General features: G+C 45.5%; 2 protein-coding genes across 2 annotated transcripts in view; one reads left to right on the top strand and one right to left on the bottom strand.

The window, feature by feature from the left end:
- The window catches only part of usb1 (U6 snRNA biogenesis 1), a 103,714-nt gene that overhangs the window by 40,517 nt on the left and 43,643 nt on the right, over positions 1-19,554 (bottom strand). The window lies entirely within an intron of this gene.
- pla2g15 (phospholipase A2, group XV) overlaps positions 1-19,554 on the top strand; it is a 51,382-nt gene that overhangs the window by 17,798 nt on the left and 14,030 nt on the right. Inside the window, exons 2-3 of the mRNA XM_038806882.1 lie at positions 3,544-3,700; positions 18,107-18,225. Of these exons, the coding sequence (XP_038662810.1) occupies positions 3,544-3,700; positions 18,107-18,225 (276 nt within the window). The remainder of the gene's footprint in view (positions 1-3,543; positions 3,701-18,106; positions 18,226-19,554) is intronic.

Genomic DNA, 19,554 nt, shown 5'->3' with positions numbered 1-19,554 from the left:
ACCAGGAGGTGTGTTGGAATAGTCCAGTCTGGAGATAACACCAGGCAGAGATGAGGGTCACAGTAGCAGATACGCTCAGACTGGAGTACACTTGGACAATGTTGCGGAGATGGAAATTAAGTTGTTCTTGGTGATGATGTGGGGATGTAGTCAGCAATTGATCTCTGGGTGGAGCAATGGTGTGGTCAGTGTACATGTGGAATCTGATGTGTTTCCAGATTATGTTGTCAAGGCAAAAATAGGGGAGGGCAAACAAGAGGGCGGTCAATTGAAGCAGCTTAATGTTTTCTGCTGCCTTGATTATTTCCATTCTTAGCCGACCAAACTTCGGAATGTTTCTGGTGGTTTTGTAATTTCATACTATGGAATTAAAAAGGAGTTGCTGAAATGATTAACCTGTGGCAAAAGTAAAGCACTCTAACTGCTGGATGTTACTGTCTATATCAGGCAAAAGTCCTGAAAAGCTCTTTTAAAACAGATTAAGTTGGATTGTTGAAATGTCTTTGTGTTTGTGCTGACATGTTCGTACTTCAGTAATAATGGTGAGGAATACAAGGGGCAGAGCACAAAGAGAGTCTTGACTCGACCCTCCGAGTAGCCAGGAGCTTTATCTTCCTCAATCTGCCTGCCTTTCTGTGTAGATCTGAGCTTTATCTTCCGCAATCTGCCTGCCGTTCTGTGTAGATCTGAGCTTTATCTTCTGCAATCTGCCTGCCGTTCTGTGTAGATCTGAGCTTTATTTTCCTCCATCTGCCTGCCGTTCTGTGTAGGTTTCCTCCGGGTGCTTTGGTTTCCTCCCACAGTTCAAAGATGTGCAGGTTAGATAGATTGGCCACGCTAAATTCTCCTTGGTGTTCAAAGGTTGGATGGGTTACTGGGTTACAGGGACAGGCTGGAGGCGTGGGCTAAACTCTGGTGCCCTTTCCAAGGGCCGGTGCAGACTCAATTGGCTGAATGGCCTCCTGCACTGTAAATTATATGTTTGTTTCTGTATTACAGTAGCAATGTTAATATTCTTGGGCACTGGGGAAATACCACATTAAGTCTGAGACAATAGTGATGGTGGAAATGTTGTAGGCTACCATATTCACCAGATTCCAGTATATACTGTGTCCTCCAGTCATCACATGTTTGTAAATCCACCGACCAGCATGGGCACAAATTGGGCAGTCCTCTAACGTCCTCCCTAGAAAGTGTTTTTGCTTGGATTCTGGTTGAGTGGGTGATGCATTATTTTATTAGCTGAGGGCGGAGGTGGTGAATCGGGGAATATAGATGTATCGAGCACTCTGGTATCAATGGCCTTTTTTTTTTACTTGCAGTTTTGTTTTTCAATCTTTTTTATTCTGTGTATTGCTCTTGACACAGGCAATGAATGGGTTAAGTTGACAGTCCATAGATGAAGTTTCCTCTTGGCTCGTGGCCCATTCTCAGCACAAGCTCCTCATAAGATTCTCATATGCTTTTTGTCTGCTGACCTGGTTATCCTGCCGTAAGCATATTGGATGATCACTGGCATCATTGCTATGCTGTGGTTGGTTTCTGGCAGAAATACTTTGTCATTGTTTTTGTTATCTATATATTATAAAAGGTCTTGCATCTAGTGCACATCTTTACTACTCTTGATATACAAATATTAAAGCACCACGCAGATGGAGTACTTTATTCTCAGGATGACGGTGTCACCAACAAGGCTGGCACTTACTGCCAGTCCTGTCAAATGATGGTGTGGCATAGGAATCACGTACAGGTCAGATTGTAAATTGATCTTTCCTTTCCTGAAGGACATGAGTGAACCAGTTGGGTTTTTACAACAATCCAAAGGTTTCATGGTCTCTTTTACTCAAGGCAGTGGGCAGCTCTAAATTTCTAGATTTACAAAGAAAATGGGATCCAAATTCTCAAAGCCAATTCCTACCCACCAGCCCTTCTGGATATAGGTATGTTTGTAGCTGGAGTGATGACCGTCCTTGACCAGCAACCCCCCCCCCCCCCCCCCACATACATACTTGACCCACTGCCAGCACGACAAGGCACCTTTACCACTCGTTCACACAAACCCCGCTCCTTGTGACAACAAAATGAATTCTCCTCTTGCACAATCCATAATAAAACATCTGTTAGTCAGAGCGAGTAATGTACAGGATACACATGGAGCTGGAGAAACACCAAGTAATGAGGGACCCCCTTCCTGAGGGCCAGCTGATCATTTCTACATGTAGGCCGGCTTCCCACTCCCATACGTAGGCTGTCCCTGGGCTACGTGCTGAGGAGTTGTTTCCACAATGACCAATACGAACTAGATTGCACCTTGCTGTAGCAACCCATTACCTCAGACAATGAATTCTTTATTGTCACAAGTAGGCTTACATAACACTGCAATGAAGTTACGGTGAAAAGCCCCTAATCGCCACATTCCGGCGCCTGTTTGGGTACACAGAGGGAGAATTTTGAATGTTCGATTCACCTTAGAAACACATCTTTCAGGATGCTCATGGTAATGTTACTGTGCACCTCTAGCCCTTAAAGAATGAAATGTAAATCGCTTATTGTCACAAGTAGGCTTCAAATGAAGTTACTGTGAAAAGCCCCATAAAGAACTGTATGACTATGTATTACTGTCTGAATTAAACCAGGGCCTAAAACCATGTTAATTTTATAAAGTAAGTTCAAACAAAAGCATAAGAACCATTATTTCGTACACTCTTTACAAGCACCACCAATCTGTAAATTATCTCGCAAGTCTTCTCTCATTTGCAAATTGGCACATCCCAAGATCCAATTTGTATGACCTTGAAAGGGCTAGGCCAAGATGAGAGTCTGCATTGTCCAAAGCGACAAAACTGTATAATTCTTGGAGGAATGGCTTTGCCTGCAGAAAATGAATATTCCACAAACCGAGGGGTATCTGCAAACTGGCCGGTGTGTCTGTCTTCAATGGCTGATCATGTTTATCCCACAAGTCGGTAGGATCAAAGAATAATCATTGGACCGTACATGCCTGTGAGATGCCCAGTTCAATCCCTGGCTCTTTGCTGAGTCACAATGTATTGCTGACTGGGTGACAGAGTGGGCATGCTAGAATTGAATGTCAGGAAGGGAATCAGTCAGGTTTATCTCTCCTGATTGCTGCCTGACAATGCCTGGTAGCGTGAATGGACATTGGACAGGATCAGGGCCTTTTACCACCCCCACCCCTCCCCTCCCTCCAATATCCCCGAGCTCCTAACTCAATGCCTTCCAATACTTGCTGCCGAGGCTATTGTGAATATGTGGACCTAGGAGACAACTGGTCACGGTGGAGTTGGACACTAGGGAGGAGTCAACAGCTTGTCAGAGGAGTGGAGGATTGAAGAAACTGTTGCACTTTGTGGAGAAAGTTCCAGAAAATGAGACGATGAGTAGAATATATGACCCGGTCAGGAGCGACCTTCCTCCCATGATTATCTGTATTGGCTCGTTTTGACTGTGTGGACATGGTGAGCAGGTGTCAACTGATTTGATTCCGACTTGTAACTTTGTATTTCTTTTTGGAATTGACAGTTCCAGGTGACCTGGGGAACCAGCTGGAAGCTAAGCTGAACAAACCTCATGTGGTGCACTATCTGTGCACCAAGAAAACCGCAGATTATTTCACCCTCTGGCTGAATCTTGAGCTGCTTCTGCCTCTCGTCATTGACTGCTGGATTGACAACATCAGGTACGGTTTGAACTGCGTTTGATATGACCACGTGAACTAAGAACACAAAATGCTGGAAATACTCGGCAGATCAGGCAGCACCTGTGGGAAGAGAAACAAAGTTACCCTTTCAGGTCAATGACCTTTGGTCAAAACTGGAAATGGTTAGAGATGTAACGAGTTTTAGGGCAGCACGGTGACGCAGTGGTTAGCACTGGGACTGCGGCGCTGAGGACCCGGGGTACGAATCCCGGCACTGGGTCACTGTCAGTGGGGGGTTTGCACATTCTCCCTGTGTCTGTGTGGGTTTCGCCCCCACAATCCATAGATGTGCAGGTTAGGTGGATTGGACCACGCTAAATTGCCCTTAATTGGAAAAATAATAATTGGGTACTCTAAATTTATAAAAGAAAGAGATGTAACAAGTTTTGAACAAGTTCAGAGGCAAGTAATGGGGAGGGGGGGGGAGGGAAGAGGGGGGAATGGTCTGTGATTGGTTGGGTGGCAGGTGTGATAAAATGACATAGGAGAGGAAAGGTTTGGGCACAGTGGTACAGTCGGGAGGGAGTTGTTCGGGGGGTCCTCACTGTCGATTCTGGACCCCATGAAATCTCATGGCTTCAGGTCAAACATGGACAAGGAAATCTCCTGATTACAACCTACTGCACCCCTTCAGCTGATTAATCAATACTCCTCCATGTTGAACACCACTTGGAGGAAGCACTGAGGGTGGCAAAGACACTGAATATATTCTGGGTGGGGTCTTCAATGTCCATCATCAAGCGTGCTCAATAGCACCACAACTGGCCGAGTCCTAAAGGACATAGCTGCTAGACTAGACTGCGGCAGGTGGTGAGGGAACCAAGAAGAGGGGAAAACATACTTGACCTCATCCTCCCCAATCTCCCTGTCGCAGATGAGTCTATCCAGGACTGTATCGGTAGGTGTGTTCATTAGACAATCTTTGTAGATACGAAGCCCCGTCTTCACACCCCTTCATTGTAATGCGTGGCACCGCCACCATGCTAAATGAGATAGATTCAGAACAGATCTAGCAACTCAAAATTGGACATCTACGAGGTGCTGTGGGGAATTAGCAACAGCAGAATTGTATTCAACCACAAGCTGTAAACTTGTAGCCCGGCATTCCCCCCCCCCCCCCCCCAAACTTATCATTACCACCAAATTGGGGGATTAAACTGTGGTTCAATGAAGAGTGCGGAGGAAATACCAGGAGCAACATCAGGCATACCTAAAAATGAGGTGTCGACCTGGTGAAGTTACAACATAGGACTACTTGTGTGCCGAACAGCAGAAGCAGCAAGTAATAGACAGAGCTAAGCGATTCCACAGAAAACAAATCGGATCTAAGATCTGTAATCCTGCTACACCCAGCCGTAAATGGTGGTGGATAATTAAACAACTCACTGGAGGAGGAGGCTTCACAAATATCCTATCCTCAAGGAGCCTGGCATATCGGTGCAAAAGACCAGACCGAATCATTTACAACAGTCTTCAGCCAGAAATGCCAAGCGGATGATCTCTGTCTCCTCCTGTGGTCCTCAACATCACAGATGTCAGTCTTCAGCTAATTCAGTTCACTCCAGATGATATCAAAAAAACCAATGAAAGTTGAAGACACTGGATACTGCAAAGGCTATGGGCCCTGACAACATTCCGGCAATAATATTGGGGCAGCACGGTAGCATTGTGGATAGCACAATTGTTTCACAGCTCCAGGGTCCCAGGTTCGATTCCGGCTTGGGTCACTGTCTGTGCGGAGTCTGCTCATCCTCCCCGTGTGTGCGTGGGTTTCCTCCGGGTGCTCCGGTTTCCTCCCACAGTCCAAAGATGTGCAGGTTAGGTGGATTGGCCATGATAAATTGCCCTTAGTGTGTCCAAAATTGCCCTTGTGTTTGGTGGGGTTACTGGGTTATGGGGATAGGGTGGAGGTGTTGACCTTGGGTAGGGTGCTCTTTCCAAGAGCCGGTGCAGACTCGATGGGCCGAATGGCCTCCTTCTGCACTGTAAATTCTATGATAATATTGTAGACTTGTGCTCCAGAACCTGCTGCACCCCTAGCCTAGCTGTTTGAGTACAACTACGACATTGGCATTTACCTGGCAATGTGGAAAATTGCCCAGGTGTGTCCAACCCACAATAGGACAACTCCAACCCAGCCTACTGCCCTAGCGCCCTATGTGTCTCTTCTCGTTCATCAGCAAATTGATGGATGGCATCATTGACAGTGCTATAAAATGGCACCTACTCAGCAATAACCTGCTCACGGGGACACTTTTGGGTTCCGCCAGGGTCACTCGGCTCCTGACCTCATTACAGCCTTGGTTCAAACATGGGCATAAGAGCTCAATGCTGGAGGTGAGGTGAGAGTGATTGCTCTTGACATCAAGGCACCTGTGACCAATATGGCATCAAGGAGCCCCAACAAAGTTACAGTCAAAGGGAATCAGGGGGAAAACTTTCATTGGTTGGAGTCATACCTGGCACAAAGCAAAATGGTTGTGGTTGTTGGAGGTCAATCATCTCAGTCCCAGGACATCACTCAGGAGTTCCTCAGGGTAGTGTCCTAGGCCCAACCATCTTCAGCTGCTTCATCAACGACCTTCCCTCTAACATAAAGTCAGAAGTGATGTTTGCTGATAATTACAATATGTTCTGCAATATTAGTGATTCCTCAGATACTGAAGAAGTCCATGTTCACATGCAGCAAGACCTGGACAATATCCAGGCTTGGGCTGATAAGTGGCAAGTAACATCAAAATGTCACACACGTGCCAAGCTAGATCATTTGCAACAAGAGATAATCTAGCCATTACCCCTTGACATTCAATGACATTACCATGCTGAACCCTCTACTATCAATATCCTGGGGGTTATCATTGACCAGAAACTGAACTGGACCAGCCATCTAAATACTATGGTTAAAAGGGAAGTTCAGAGAATTGGGAATTCTGTGGCAAGTAACTCGCCTCCTGATGCCCGTACAACATTTACAAGGCACAAGCCAGGAGTGTGATGGAATATTTTCCAGTTGCCTGGAAGAGTGCAGCTCCAACAACACAAAGCTTGACACCATCCAGGACAAAGCAGCCCACTTGATTGATATCCCTTCCACAAACATTCACTGCCTCCACCATCGACGAACAGTGGCAGCCATGTGTACCAGCTACAAAATACACTGCAGTGACACCAAGGCTCTTTCGACAGCATCTTCCAAACCTGTGACCTCTACCACTCGAGAAGGACAAGGTCAGCAAACACATGGGAATACCACCACCTGCAAATTCTCCTCTCAGCCTGGCTTGGAAATATATTGCCGTTCCTTCACTGTCGCTGTCCTGGATCCCCTGTCCTAACAGCACTGTAGGTGTGCTGACACGACAAAAACAGCAGCGGTTCAAGAAGGCAGCTCGCCACCACCTTCTCGAGGGAAATTGGAGTTGGGCAGTAAATGCCACTCTAGCTAGCAAAGCCCACATCCCATGAAAGAAAAGGAAGGTTGGTTTTGCTCTTTGGCTTTTTTCAGGAAGTGAGCAATTACCTTGTACTTCCTGTTTCAATCCCTCCAGGTTGGGCCTCTGATCTTCTTCCAAGGCTGTCCCAGTGCAACTTTTCAATTAGCTGGTGAAACGGATTAGAGCAAACAAAACATACATTTGCATTCCTATAGTAGCTTTCACGACTTCAAAATGAGCCAGAGTGTTGTCAATAAAATACTTGTGAAGTATAGTCATTGTTTTAATGTAGGAATCTTGGCACGGTGCGCTCCCAGAAATAGCAATGTGACAAATGGTCAGATAATCTGTCGGATAGATTTTGGATGAGAGATTAATAGCCCAGATCCTATAGTATTGCTCACTGCTCTGCCACCACAGGTAGGGGAGCTCTGAAGGTGAGGAATTTCTAACTAACAAATCGCACTTATCACCCCTGTATTATTAGAACGCACCTTGGCTATTACAAGTTGCCGATAGCAAATGTTGTTGATTCCAGTCTAGAAGTGGCTATCTTGAGGTCTTTGCCTGAATTACAGACACAGTTGCTTCAATAAACAATATAAAAGCTGCCCAACAGAAAATGTTTCATAGAATCCCTACAGTGCAGAAGCAGGAGGCCATTTGGCCTGTTGGGTCTGCACCGACCCTCTGAAAGAGTACCCTACGTAGGCCCGTGCCCTATCCCTATAACCCCACCTAACCCTGCACATCTTTGGGCTGTGGGAGGAAACCGGAGCGCATGGAGGAAACTCGTGCAGACACTGGGAGAATGTACAAACTTCACACAGTCAGTCACCCAAGGCTGGAATTGAACCTGGGTCCCTGGCACTGTGAGGCCGCAGTGCTAACCACTGTGCTGCCATGCCCCTCCTGTTGAAACATTTTGTCTGTAAAAAAAAAAATACTCCTGGAAGTCCAGATAGTTTTATGCCTTTATCAAAACATGTTTCCTCATTAATAATTAATAATGATATTTTTGGCACATGGAAATTCTGTCGCCATGGAAACTGGAATAAAGGATTGTTCTGCGAAAGAGAGGAGATGGATGTGAAATATCTCCCTATATTTTGCTTTTTGATTGAAATGGGTTTGGTGGGGAGCTGCCTCGTAACACACATTCCTCTGAGGCTTCCTTCTCCTGTCACTCTGACTATTTGACTTGTTAATGCCTTTGTAGATAGACAGGCTTTTAACCAAAGCTAGTGTGGTAATTATGCTAGGCAGGATATTGTGTTTTTTTTTACAAATTCAGCCAATGGAAGGATATTAAAGCAGCTGCTTATCGTTCAACAGATCTCCCTTTATAAAACTGATTGTCATATGGCTGGTCTTGTGCCTCACTGAGGAAATTGGGGTTTTCTCTGGATCATACACAATAACCATTATTTGTGCAGTAAAATGAAAAGCGCAGGCCATTGAAATTATATGAATATTAAGAGAAAGGCTTTCATAATCGATCATGTTCAGTGAGAAATTCTTAGGTGCGTGGATGATTTTCTGTTTATATCTGAGGCAGTGCTGGACAGGCTACATGTTTCTGTACTGTGGACATGGGCCTGGGGACTATAACCTCCCATTGCTGATCCAGAAACAAAGGTTTTCATTTGTAAAACAGTTTTTTTCCGCAAACGATCTTGTTTGCTTCCCATCATGTTTTATGATGGTCAGCAGTTGAGTTGTTTACTGATAATAGCATAATAATTTTTTTTTTTTTTTTTTTTTTCAATTAAGGGGCAATTTAGCGTGGCCAATCCACCTACTCTGCACATTTTTGGGTTGTGGGGGCGAAACCCACGCAGACACGGGGAGAATGTGCAAACTCCACACGGACAGTGACCCAGAGCCGGGATCGAACCTGGGACCTCAGCGCCGTGAGGCGATTGTGCTAACCACTAGGCCACCGTGCTGCCGCTAGCATAATAATCTTTATTAGTGTCACATGTAGGCCAACATTAACACGGCAATGAAGTTACTGTGAATACCCCCTAGTTGCAACACTTCGGCGCCTGTTCGGGTACACAGAGGGAAATTCGGAATGCCCAATTCACCTAATAAACACTCCTTTCGGGACTTGTGAGAGGAAACTCACGCAGACATGGGGAGAACGTGCAGACTCTGCACAGACAGTGACCCAAGCCGGGAATCGAAATAGTGTTCCATTTGCAATTCCTTAATAAATAAGCAGCCTATGCCACTTTATCAAAACCCAGGCAACCTCCAGGATTTACAAAGAACAATACAGCGCAGGAGCAGGCCCTTCAGCCCTCCAGGCCTGTACCGGTCATGACACCAATCTTTGCCAAAACCCTCAGTACTTCCTTGTGCCGTATCCCTCAGCTGAGACTGTTAAGTGGCAAGCGAGGGTGTGACAAACTCTCCGGCCTCCACGTTGTTGGAGGAGGTGCTGGCGACAAGGGGACATTATTGGGCTGGACTGGAGTGATGAGAGAACCTGCTGATATATGATTGATCACTACTTGAACAAACCGAGCATTTTAAATGCCTGTGGAACCAGTGGCAACAACATGCTGGGGTTTAACACTGAGTTGAGTCCTGTTGAGTTGAATGGAAGTGATTGCACTTGAACGTGAATCAAACCTCTCAGCAGCTGCAGCAATTGAGCAAATAAAAGGAGCTGCATTTGAAACGAGTTTGAGACGAGAGGAAATGATGAAGGTAAAAATGTCGTCAAAGGAAGGATGAAGGCTGGGAGGAGCAAACTGGAAAATGTGGAGAGAGATGGAGGGTGGGGTTCGCCAAGGCAATCACCGGGCCAGCAGGACAGGAGGGGGCCAGAAGGGACAATGGGCGAAGGCACACATGGGGGTGGCCACAGCAGCAAACCTAAAGCACTCATGGCAGACACCAAACAGCCCCCCCCCCCCAAACCTCGATAAGTTCCAGTACCAGGGAGCAGTAGGGGTGTAAATTGGGGCTCATTCTGGGGTAGGTGGGACCTCTACAAACAGGATGGTCTTTACCTGAACCAGAGGGGTACCAATATCCTGGGGGGGAGATTTGCTAGTGCTCTTCGGGGGGGTTTAAACTAATTCAGCAGGGGGATGGGAACCTAAATTGTAGTCCCAATGTACAGGATGTTGAGAGTAGGGAGGTCAGGGATAGGGTTAAAAGTTCGAAAGAGGGCACCGGCAAGCAAGACGCTGGTTTGAAGTGTGTCTACTTCAACGCCAGGAGCTTCCGGAATAAGGTTGGTGAGCTTGCAGCATGGGTTGGTACCTGGGATCTCGATGTTGTGGCGATTTCGGAGACATGGGTAGAGCAGGGACAGGAATGGTTGTTGCAGGTTCCAGGATTTAGATGTTTCTGTAAGAACAGAGAAGATGGTAAAAGAGGGGGGGGGGGTGGCATTGTTAATCAAGGAAAGTATTACGGCGGTAGAAAGGACGTTTGAGGACTCGTCTACTGAGGTAGTATGGGCCGAGGTTAGGAACAGGAGAGGAGCGGTCACCCTGTTGGGAGTTGTCTATAGACCTCCGAATAGTTCCAGAGATGTAGAGGAAAGGATTGCAAAGATGATTCTCGACAGGAGCGAGAGTAACAGGGTAGTTGTTATGGGGGACTTTAACTTTCCAAATATTGACTGGAAATACTATAGTTCGAGTACTATAGATGGGTCAGTTTTTGTACAGTGTGTGCAGGAGGGTTTTCTGACACAGTATGTAGACAGGCCAACAAGGGGCGAGGCCACATTGGATTTGGTACTGGGTAATGAACCCGGCCAGGTGTTAGATTTAGATGTAGGTGAGCACTTTGGTGATAGTGATCACAACTCGGTTATGTTTACTTTAGCAATGGGCAGGGATAGGTATATACCGCAAGGCAAGAATTATAGCTAGGGGAAAGGCAATTATGATGCTATTCAGCAAGATTTAGGATGTATAGGATGGGGAAGGAAACTGCTGGGGATGGGTACAATCGAAATGTGGAGCTTTTTCAAGGAACAGCTACTGCGTGTCGTGTCCTTGATAAGTATGTACCTGTCAGGCAGGGAGGAAGTTGTCGAGCAAGGGAACCGTGGTTTACTAAGGAAGTTGAAGCACTTGTCAAGAGGAAGAAGAAGGCTTATGTTAGGATGAGACATGAAGGCTCAGTTAGGGCACTTGAGAGTTACAAGTTAGCCAGGAAGGACCTAAAGGGAGAGTTAAGAAGAGCGAGGAGAGGACACGAAAAGTCGTTTGCGGATAGGATCAAGGAAAACCCTAAGGCTTTCTATAGGTATATCAGGAACAAAAGAATGACTAGAGTAAGATTAGGGCCAATCAAGGATAGTAGTGGAAAGTTGTGTGTGGAATCAGAGGAGATAGGGGAAGCGTTAAATGGATATTTTTCGTCAGTGTTTACACTGGAGAAAAACAATGTTGTCGAGGAGAACACTCTGGTTCAGTCGACCAGGCTAGATGGAATTGAGGTTCAAAAGGAGGAGGTGTTAGCAATTTTGGAAAATGTCAAAATAGATAAGTCCCCTGGGCCAGATGGGATTTATCCTAGGATTCTCTGGGAAGCCAGGGAGGAGATTGCAGAGCCTTTGTCCTTGATCTTTATGTCGTCTTTGTCGACAGGAATAGTGCCGGAAGACTGGAGGATAGTAAATGTTGTCCCCTTGTTCAAGAAGGGGAGTAGAGACAACCCTGGTAATTATAGACCTGTGAGCCTTACTTCGGTTGTGGGTAAAATGTTGGAAAAGGTTATAAGAGATAGGGTTTATAATCATCTTGAAAAGAACAAGTTGATTAGCGATAGTCAACACGGTTTTGTGAAGGGTAGGTCATGTCTCACAAACCTTATTGAGTTTTTTGAGAAGGTGACCAAACAGGTGGATGAGGGTAAAGCGGTTGATGTGGTGTATATGGATTTCAGTAAGGCGTTTGATAAGGTTCCCCACGGTAGGCTATTGCAGAAAATAAGGAAGTATGGGATTGAAGGTGATTTAGCGGTTTGGATCAGTAATTGGCTAGCTGAAAGAAGACAGAGGGTGGTGGTTGATGGCAAATGTTCATCCTGGAGTTCAGTTACTAGTGGTGTACCGCAAGGATCTGTTTTGGGGCCACTGCTGTTTGTCATTTTTATAAATGACCTGGAAGAGGGTGTAGAAGGATGGGTTAGTAAATTTGCAGATGACACGAAGGTCGGTGGAGTTGTGGATAGTGCTGAAGGATGTTATAGGATACAGAGGGACATAGATAAGCTGCAGAGCTGGGCTGAGAGGTGGCAGATGGAGTTTAATGCGGAAAAGTGTGAGGTGGTTCACTTTGGAAGGAGTAACAGGAATGCAGAGTACTGGGCTAATGGCAAGATTCTTGGTAGTGTAGATGAACAGAGAGATCTCGGCATCCAGGTACATAAATCCCTGAAAGTTGCCACCCAGGTTAATAGAGCTGTTAAGAAGGCATATGGTGTGCTAGCCTTTATCAGCAGGGGGATTGAGTTTCGGAGCCACAAGGTCATGCTGCAGCTGTACATAACTCTGGTGCGGCCGCACCTGGAGTACTGCGTGCAGTTCTGGTCACCACATTATAGGAAGGATGTGGAAGCTTTGGAAAGGGATCAGAGGAGATTTACTAGGATGTTGCCTGGTATGGAGGGAAGGTCTTACGAGGAAAGGCTCAGGGAATTGAGGTTGTTTTCGTTAGAGAGGAGAAGGCTGAGAGGTGACTTAATAGAGACATATAAGATAGTCAGAGGGTTAGATAGGGTGGACAGTGAGAGTCTTTTTCCTCGGATGGTGATGACCAACACGAGGGGACATAGCTTTAAATTGAGGGGTGATAGATATAGGACAGATGTCAGAGGCAGTTTCTTTACTCAGAGAGTAGTAGGGGTGTGGAACGCCCTGCCTGCAATAGTAGTAGACTTGCCAACTTTAAGGGCATTTAAGTGGTCACTGGATAGACAGATGGATGAAAATGGAATAGTGTAGGTCAGATAGGCTTCAGATGGTTTCACAGGTCGGCGCAACATCGAGGGCCGAAGGGCCCGTACTGCGCTGTAGTGTTCTATGTTCTATAAATAAGAAAGAACGGTTGTGATCACCAACCAATTATTCCCAGGGCTCAAATCCCCCCCCCCCCCCCCCCATTCCTGTACATAGGTCTATTTGCATGATTATATAAAGGCCTGTCTGTCCCTCAATATTTTCATTTTGTACATTCCCATTTTTCTTTAATTTTGTTGTGTGTTATCCATGACAAACGTTACTTTAAACCCAATAAAAAAAAATTTTTTGTAAAAGAATGGTGTAGTTTCCCAAGAGGTGACTGTGTTACTGCAACGCCACTTCCTTGTGGCCTACCAAGGGGCTTTTTGCTACAATATGATCTAGAATCAGCCTATACACTGATGTACTCACAAGAAACCGGGTTGGGAGGCACATTTTCAAATTGAGAGATCAGAAGAAATAATTACAGAAACTGTTCTCTTACCAACAAAGAGCCGAGATACTCTTATTAAAAACAGTAGAAAATGTCAACTCTTTTTTTTTTCATCAATGCAGTGTATCTGTTGTGTGGGATTTTAAAAACCATATTTGTGGGCAGCATGGTGGTTAGCATAAATGCTTCACAGCTCCAGGGTCCCAGGTTCGATTCCCGGCTGGGTCACTGTCTGTGCGGAGTCTGCACGTCCTCCCCGTGTGTGCGTGGGTTTTCTCCGGGTGCTCCGGTTTCCTCCCACAGTCCAAAGATGTGTGGGTTAGGTAGATTAACACAGCTGGCTTGTAATGCAGAACAAGGCAGCAGCGCAGGTTCAATTCCCGTACCAGCCTCCCCGAACAGGCACTGAAATGTGGCGACTTGGGGCTTTTCACACTAACTTCAATTACGTCTACTTGTGACAATAAGTGATTATTATTATTAAATTATGTATAGAACCAGAGGAAGTAGATGAGATCCTTAATCAGTATTTTGCATCAATATTCACAAAGGAGGAGGGACATGTTGATTTGTGGTGTCTAAGGGATATGTAAACACTTTAGAACGGGTTGTTATTATGAGGGAGAAAGTGTTAGGTATGTTAAAAAGCATTAAGGAGACAAATCCCCAGAGACAGATGGCACCTGTCCCACATTACTGAGGGAGACAGATGAAATCGCTGGGCCTCTAATAGAAATCTTTTGTGTCCTCATTGGCCACAGGTGAGATCCCAGAGGATTGGAGGATAGCCAATGTTGCACTGTTATTTAAGAAGGATTGCAAGGATAATCCGGGTAATTATAGACCAGTGAGCTTGACGTCAGTGATAGTGAAATTGTTGGAAAAGATTCTCAGATAGGATCTATGCACATTTGGAAGTGAATGGTCTTATTATTGACAGACAGCATGGTTTTGTACGAAGGAGGCCAAGTCTCACTAATTTGATTGAATTTTTTTGAGGAGGTGACAAAAATGATTGACAAGGGAAAGGCTGTGGATGTTGTCTACATGGACTTTAGCAAAGCATTTGTTAAGGTCCCTCGTGGCAGGCTGGTGCAAAAGATTAGATCACATGGAGTCAGGGGTGAACTAGCTGGATGGATCCAGAACTGGCTTGGCCACAGAAGACAGAGGGTAGCAGTGGAAGGGTGTTTTTCCGAATGGAGGTCTGTAACTGCTGGTGTTCCGCAGAGATCAGTTCTGGGACCTCTGCTCTCATATATAAATGACTTGGAAGAAAATGTCGCAGGTCTGATTAGCATGTTTGCGGATGATACTAAGATTGCAGGAATTGCGGATAGTGATGAAGACTGTCAGAGAAGACAACAGGATATAGATAGGCTGCAAAATTGGGCAGAGAAATGGCAGATGGAATTTAACCCGGACAAATGTGAAGTGATTCTGGTGGGAGCTATAAAATAAATGGCAGAACCCTCAGGAGCATAGAGACACAGAGATCTGGGCGTGCAGGTCTACAGATCCTTAAAAGTGGCAGGACAGGTGGAAATGGTGGTTTCAAAAAAAAAGCATAAGGAGTGCTTGCCTTCATAGGACGGGGTACGCACATAAAAGCTCAAATTGTTACAATTATATAGAACGTTGGCTAGGCCACATTTGGAATACTGTGTCTAATTCTGGTCACTGCACTACCAGAAGGACGTGGAGGCTTTGGAGAGAGTACAGAAAAAGTTTACCAGGATGTTGCCTGGTATGGAAGGTATTAGCTATGAGGAGAGATTGAATAAACTGGGATTGTTCTCCCTGGAGAAACGGAGGCTGAGGGGCGACCTGGTAGAAGTTTATAAAATTATTAGGGGTATAGATAGTGTGAACAGTTGGAAGGTTTTTACCAGGGCAGAAATGACAATTACAGGGGGCAAAGGTTCAATGGAGATGCGCAAGGGAAGTTTTTTTTACACAGAGGTGGTGGTGGCCTGGAATGCACTGCCAAGTGAGGTGGTTGAGGCAGATACGTTGGCGACCTTTAAGACTTATCTGGATAGACACATAAACAGACGGGGTCTAGAAGGATACAGGCGGTTAGTCTAGATAGGACACGTGATTGGCGCAGGCTTGGAGGGCCGTATTGTTCTTTTAGTGAACAAAGACGCCCGAGTCTTGTTTGTTCTCTGTGGAATCGGAGAGTGCGTGATTACCCCCCCCCCCCCCCCCCCCCCCCCATTTTCACTGACCAGATTTTTAAAAATATTTTTATTAGGACCAAGTTTTATCCAGGAAAAGTGACCAACTTCTTTGTCACCCAGCAATTGAAAGAACCAAAGAGAAGTCCTGGAAAATACCTTTGCTGGTTTTACTCTGTGAGCTTCAGATTTTGAGGTGGTTTGATCAAATTCTTTTCACAGCAAGTTGTCTCAAGCCCATGCACCAAATTACTGCACTTTTTTAGTCTTGCTCAGATAAGCGATCCTCTAAACTCAAATCAGTCAGGTGACGAGCTCCTCTGAATTTTTTCTCAGTATTACATTACAAATGAAGTTGTTTAATCTTCATTTTTGGCATCTGCATTCCTGCAAAGCTGCGCTTAAATGTTAAAATGTGATGGATGCATCATCAGCAATGGTATTTTTGCTTGCGCCGTCAGCTGCTGGTGACTCAGCTTTCAAATTTTTAATCAGCAGAGGTTTGTTCCTGATTAATATATTTCTTTCCTTCCGCCCTGCTGCTGTGGGCCACCATCTCAAAATTAAATACCCGTTTCATGATAATGGAGAGCTGACAAAGGGGGACGTTTTCTGTAGGAATCTACGCATCATGCCGACTTATCTGGAGTAATGTCACTAGTTGAGTGGACTGCACAAAAGCAATGGCGTCGGCAAGGAGCTTCCTGATGTCCCAAATAAAAGCAAATTACTGCGGATGCTGGAATCTGAAACCAAAGAGAAAATGCTGGAAAATCTCAGCAGGTCTGGCAGCATCTGTAGGGAGAGAAAAGAGCCAACGTTTCGAATCCAGATGACCCTTTGTCAAAGCTTTGCTTTCCGCTTTCAGAACCAGGGGGAGCAAGAAGTTCCGTGTTGTGGGAATAGTTTAAATGGTAGGGTTATAAGAAATTATAAACTCCTTCCTTTTCGCATATTTTTTTTTTGCAGCAGTCAAAGATCTGCCTGTTAGGCGGCGCCCACAATTAGGAAAAAACACCAGGATTTAAAGTGGCCTTGCAGTTTGCACTCAGTCTGAGCTCCAGGACAGCCATTGCCACCTCAGAGCTCACTACCCCACTGGAGTACGCTAACAATAGTTGTAATGTGACTGGGCTAGTAATCCCAAGGCCTGGGCTAATGATCATGAGTCCAAAACCCAAAATGGCAGCCGGGATATTTCAATTCAGTTAATTAAATACATTTGGAATAAAATGTTGATGAGAACAATAGTAGTGAAAAGAAGCTGTTATTGATTGCTGTAAAAACCCATCTGGTGGACTCGTTCTTTCTTAGGGAAAGGAAATCTGCCAGCCGTACGTTGTCTGGCCCATATAATAACAATCTTTATTATTGTCACAAATGGGGCAGCACGGTGGCGCAGTGGTTAGCATTGCTGCCTCACGGCACCGAGGTCCCAGGTTCGATCCTGGCTCTGGGTCACTGTCCGTGAGGAGTTTGCATATTCTCCCCGTGTTTGCGTGGGTTTCACCCCACACAACCCAAAGATGTGCAGGGTGGGTGGATTGGCCACGCTAAATTGCCCTTTAATTGGGAAAAAATGAATTGGGTACTCTAAATTATTTTTTAAAAATTGGTCACAAGTAGGCGCACATTACCATGAGTCCAGATCCATGGTCAGCAATGTGGTTCACTTAGCCGGCCTCTGAAATGGCTGAGTAAGCCATTCAGTTAAGGTGATGTAGTGGTACTGTCACTGGACTAGGAATCCAGCGGCGCAGACTAGTGTTCTTGGGGATAAGGGTTCAAATCCCACCACGGCTGCTGGTGGAATTTAAATTCTATGGGGCAGCACGGTAGCATGGTGGTTAGCATAAATGCTTCACAGCTCCAGGGTCCCAGGTTCGATTCCCGGCTGGGTCACTGTCTGTGCGGAGTCTGCACGTCCTCCCCGTGTGTGCGTGGGTTTCCTCCGGGTGCTCCGGTTTCCTCCCACAGTCCAAAGATGTGTGGGTTAGGTGGATTGGCCATGCTAAATTGCCCATAGTGACATAAAAAGTAAGGTTGGGGGGGGGGGGGGGATTGTTGGGTTACGGGTATAGGGTGGATACGTGGCTTTGAGTAGGGTGATCATGGCTCGGCACAACATCGAGGGCCGAAGGGCCTGTTCTGTGCTGTACTGTTCTATGTTCTATCTATGTGTCTCGCCATTGCTTTCTTGACGCCAATTGGGAATGCACAATAAATGCTAACATTATCCGTGATGTTCAAATTCAGTGAATGAATGAAAAAAAAAACATTAGAAGCGACTAGTGACTGGAAAAAATTGGTTATAGATTTGTGTTTTTCTTTGTTTTAAAGGCTGATCTACAACGCAACAACAAAAAATACAGACACGCCACCAGGAGTAGATGTGCGAGTCCCTGGATTTGGCAAAACCTATCCGCTGGAATTCCTGGATCCCAGCAAGAGGACTGTTGGTAAGTTTTTGTCAAAAGTATCATGTAGTCGGCCAAATATGTGGCATGGGTCAAGACCTTTGGGGAAGGGTCGATAACTTTGAAACCTACCACTGGCTTCTCGAGTTTTGTTTAATTAGTGCTGCTTTAGAATGAAGTGTGACACGCTTCAGTATTTGTGTTAGCTACAGATACCCGTCAAATGGTTTCACATCTACCTTCGTTTGATTTCATATAAAATGGAGGCCGAGTGGAGGCCAGGTTCAGAGATTAGAGTAATGGTCAAGGGAGCAGAGAGTGAAGGTTTGGGAAGAAGAACCAAAGAGGAAGGGAAACTGAAGAGCTTGAATTTATAAATAATACCTTTTGTGGCATCTTCAAGCACTTCACAGCCATAAAAATACTTTAGAACCAAAGGTGCTGTATTGCAGAGAATCACCGGAGTTGGTTGTGGGGTTAATATTAGCCAGGATATCGAAAATTTAACGTGTTCACTTTCAAATGGTGCCAGAGGATCTTTTTTGTGCAGGTAGAGCCTTAGTTTAATGTCCCATCTGAGTGCAGTGCTCCCTCAGTACTGCACTGGCAAGTGAAGATTTCTTTTGATTCAAGTCTCTGGAACGTCTGAGCTTCTGACTGCGAGATTACTGGTGGGCCAAGGTTGCCACCAGAACCAAGCTGAGGGAAACGGGACACTCAGTCAGGACAGAGATGCCTAAATGAAAGCTGCCATAGTCCCCAAGGATCATAGGGCTGCTCTCCCCCCTTTTTGAGGGAGAGCTGACGGGGGGGTGATTTAACCTGAGGGTCACCAAACCTCAAGCGAGGGGCAACGTTAAGGCGGGGCCTTGGTGAATGACCTCCGCTGGTATGGGAATTGAACCCGCACTGTTGCCGTCGCTCCGCATCACCATCTAGCCAACTGAGCTAACCGGCCCCCAGGTACCTAAATGCAGCACTGTAGGAAAGAAAGGAACTGATCCAGATAGAATTGACTAGCTTAACGTGAAACAAGGAAGGAACCGAGAGGACCATATTGAGATACGTTAGTAATTAGAAAGTAGACACATATTGAAAGTACGGTTGAAGCACTGACATAGGAGCTTTGTGCTGTAACTGTAGGTTAACCAGTGTCACAGACTTGCATTGATTACTTACATAGATACAAATAGTGTTGCTGTTTATCCACAATCATGCACTCCTATTTCAGGTTCATTTTCTGCATGTGCCTCAAAATAGTTTTAAACCTGTTTCTCTCCAGCAATTATAGTTCTCTGTTCCATCATGGAAATAAATGTGGGGGATGTCATTGCTGTTATTGTCAGAATTGAATATATCCATTCTCACATC

The sequence above is a fragment of the Scyliorhinus canicula genome, chromosome 9 (genome assembly GCF_902713615.1).
Source record: "Scyliorhinus canicula chromosome 9, sScyCan1.1, whole genome shotgun sequence".
NCBI classification, from domain to species: domain Eukaryota; kingdom Metazoa; phylum Chordata; class Chondrichthyes; order Carcharhiniformes; family Scyliorhinidae; genus Scyliorhinus; species Scyliorhinus canicula.
The sequence above is the reverse complement of the archived record's forward strand: the minus strand, read 5'-3'. Positions and strand labels throughout refer to the sequence as shown.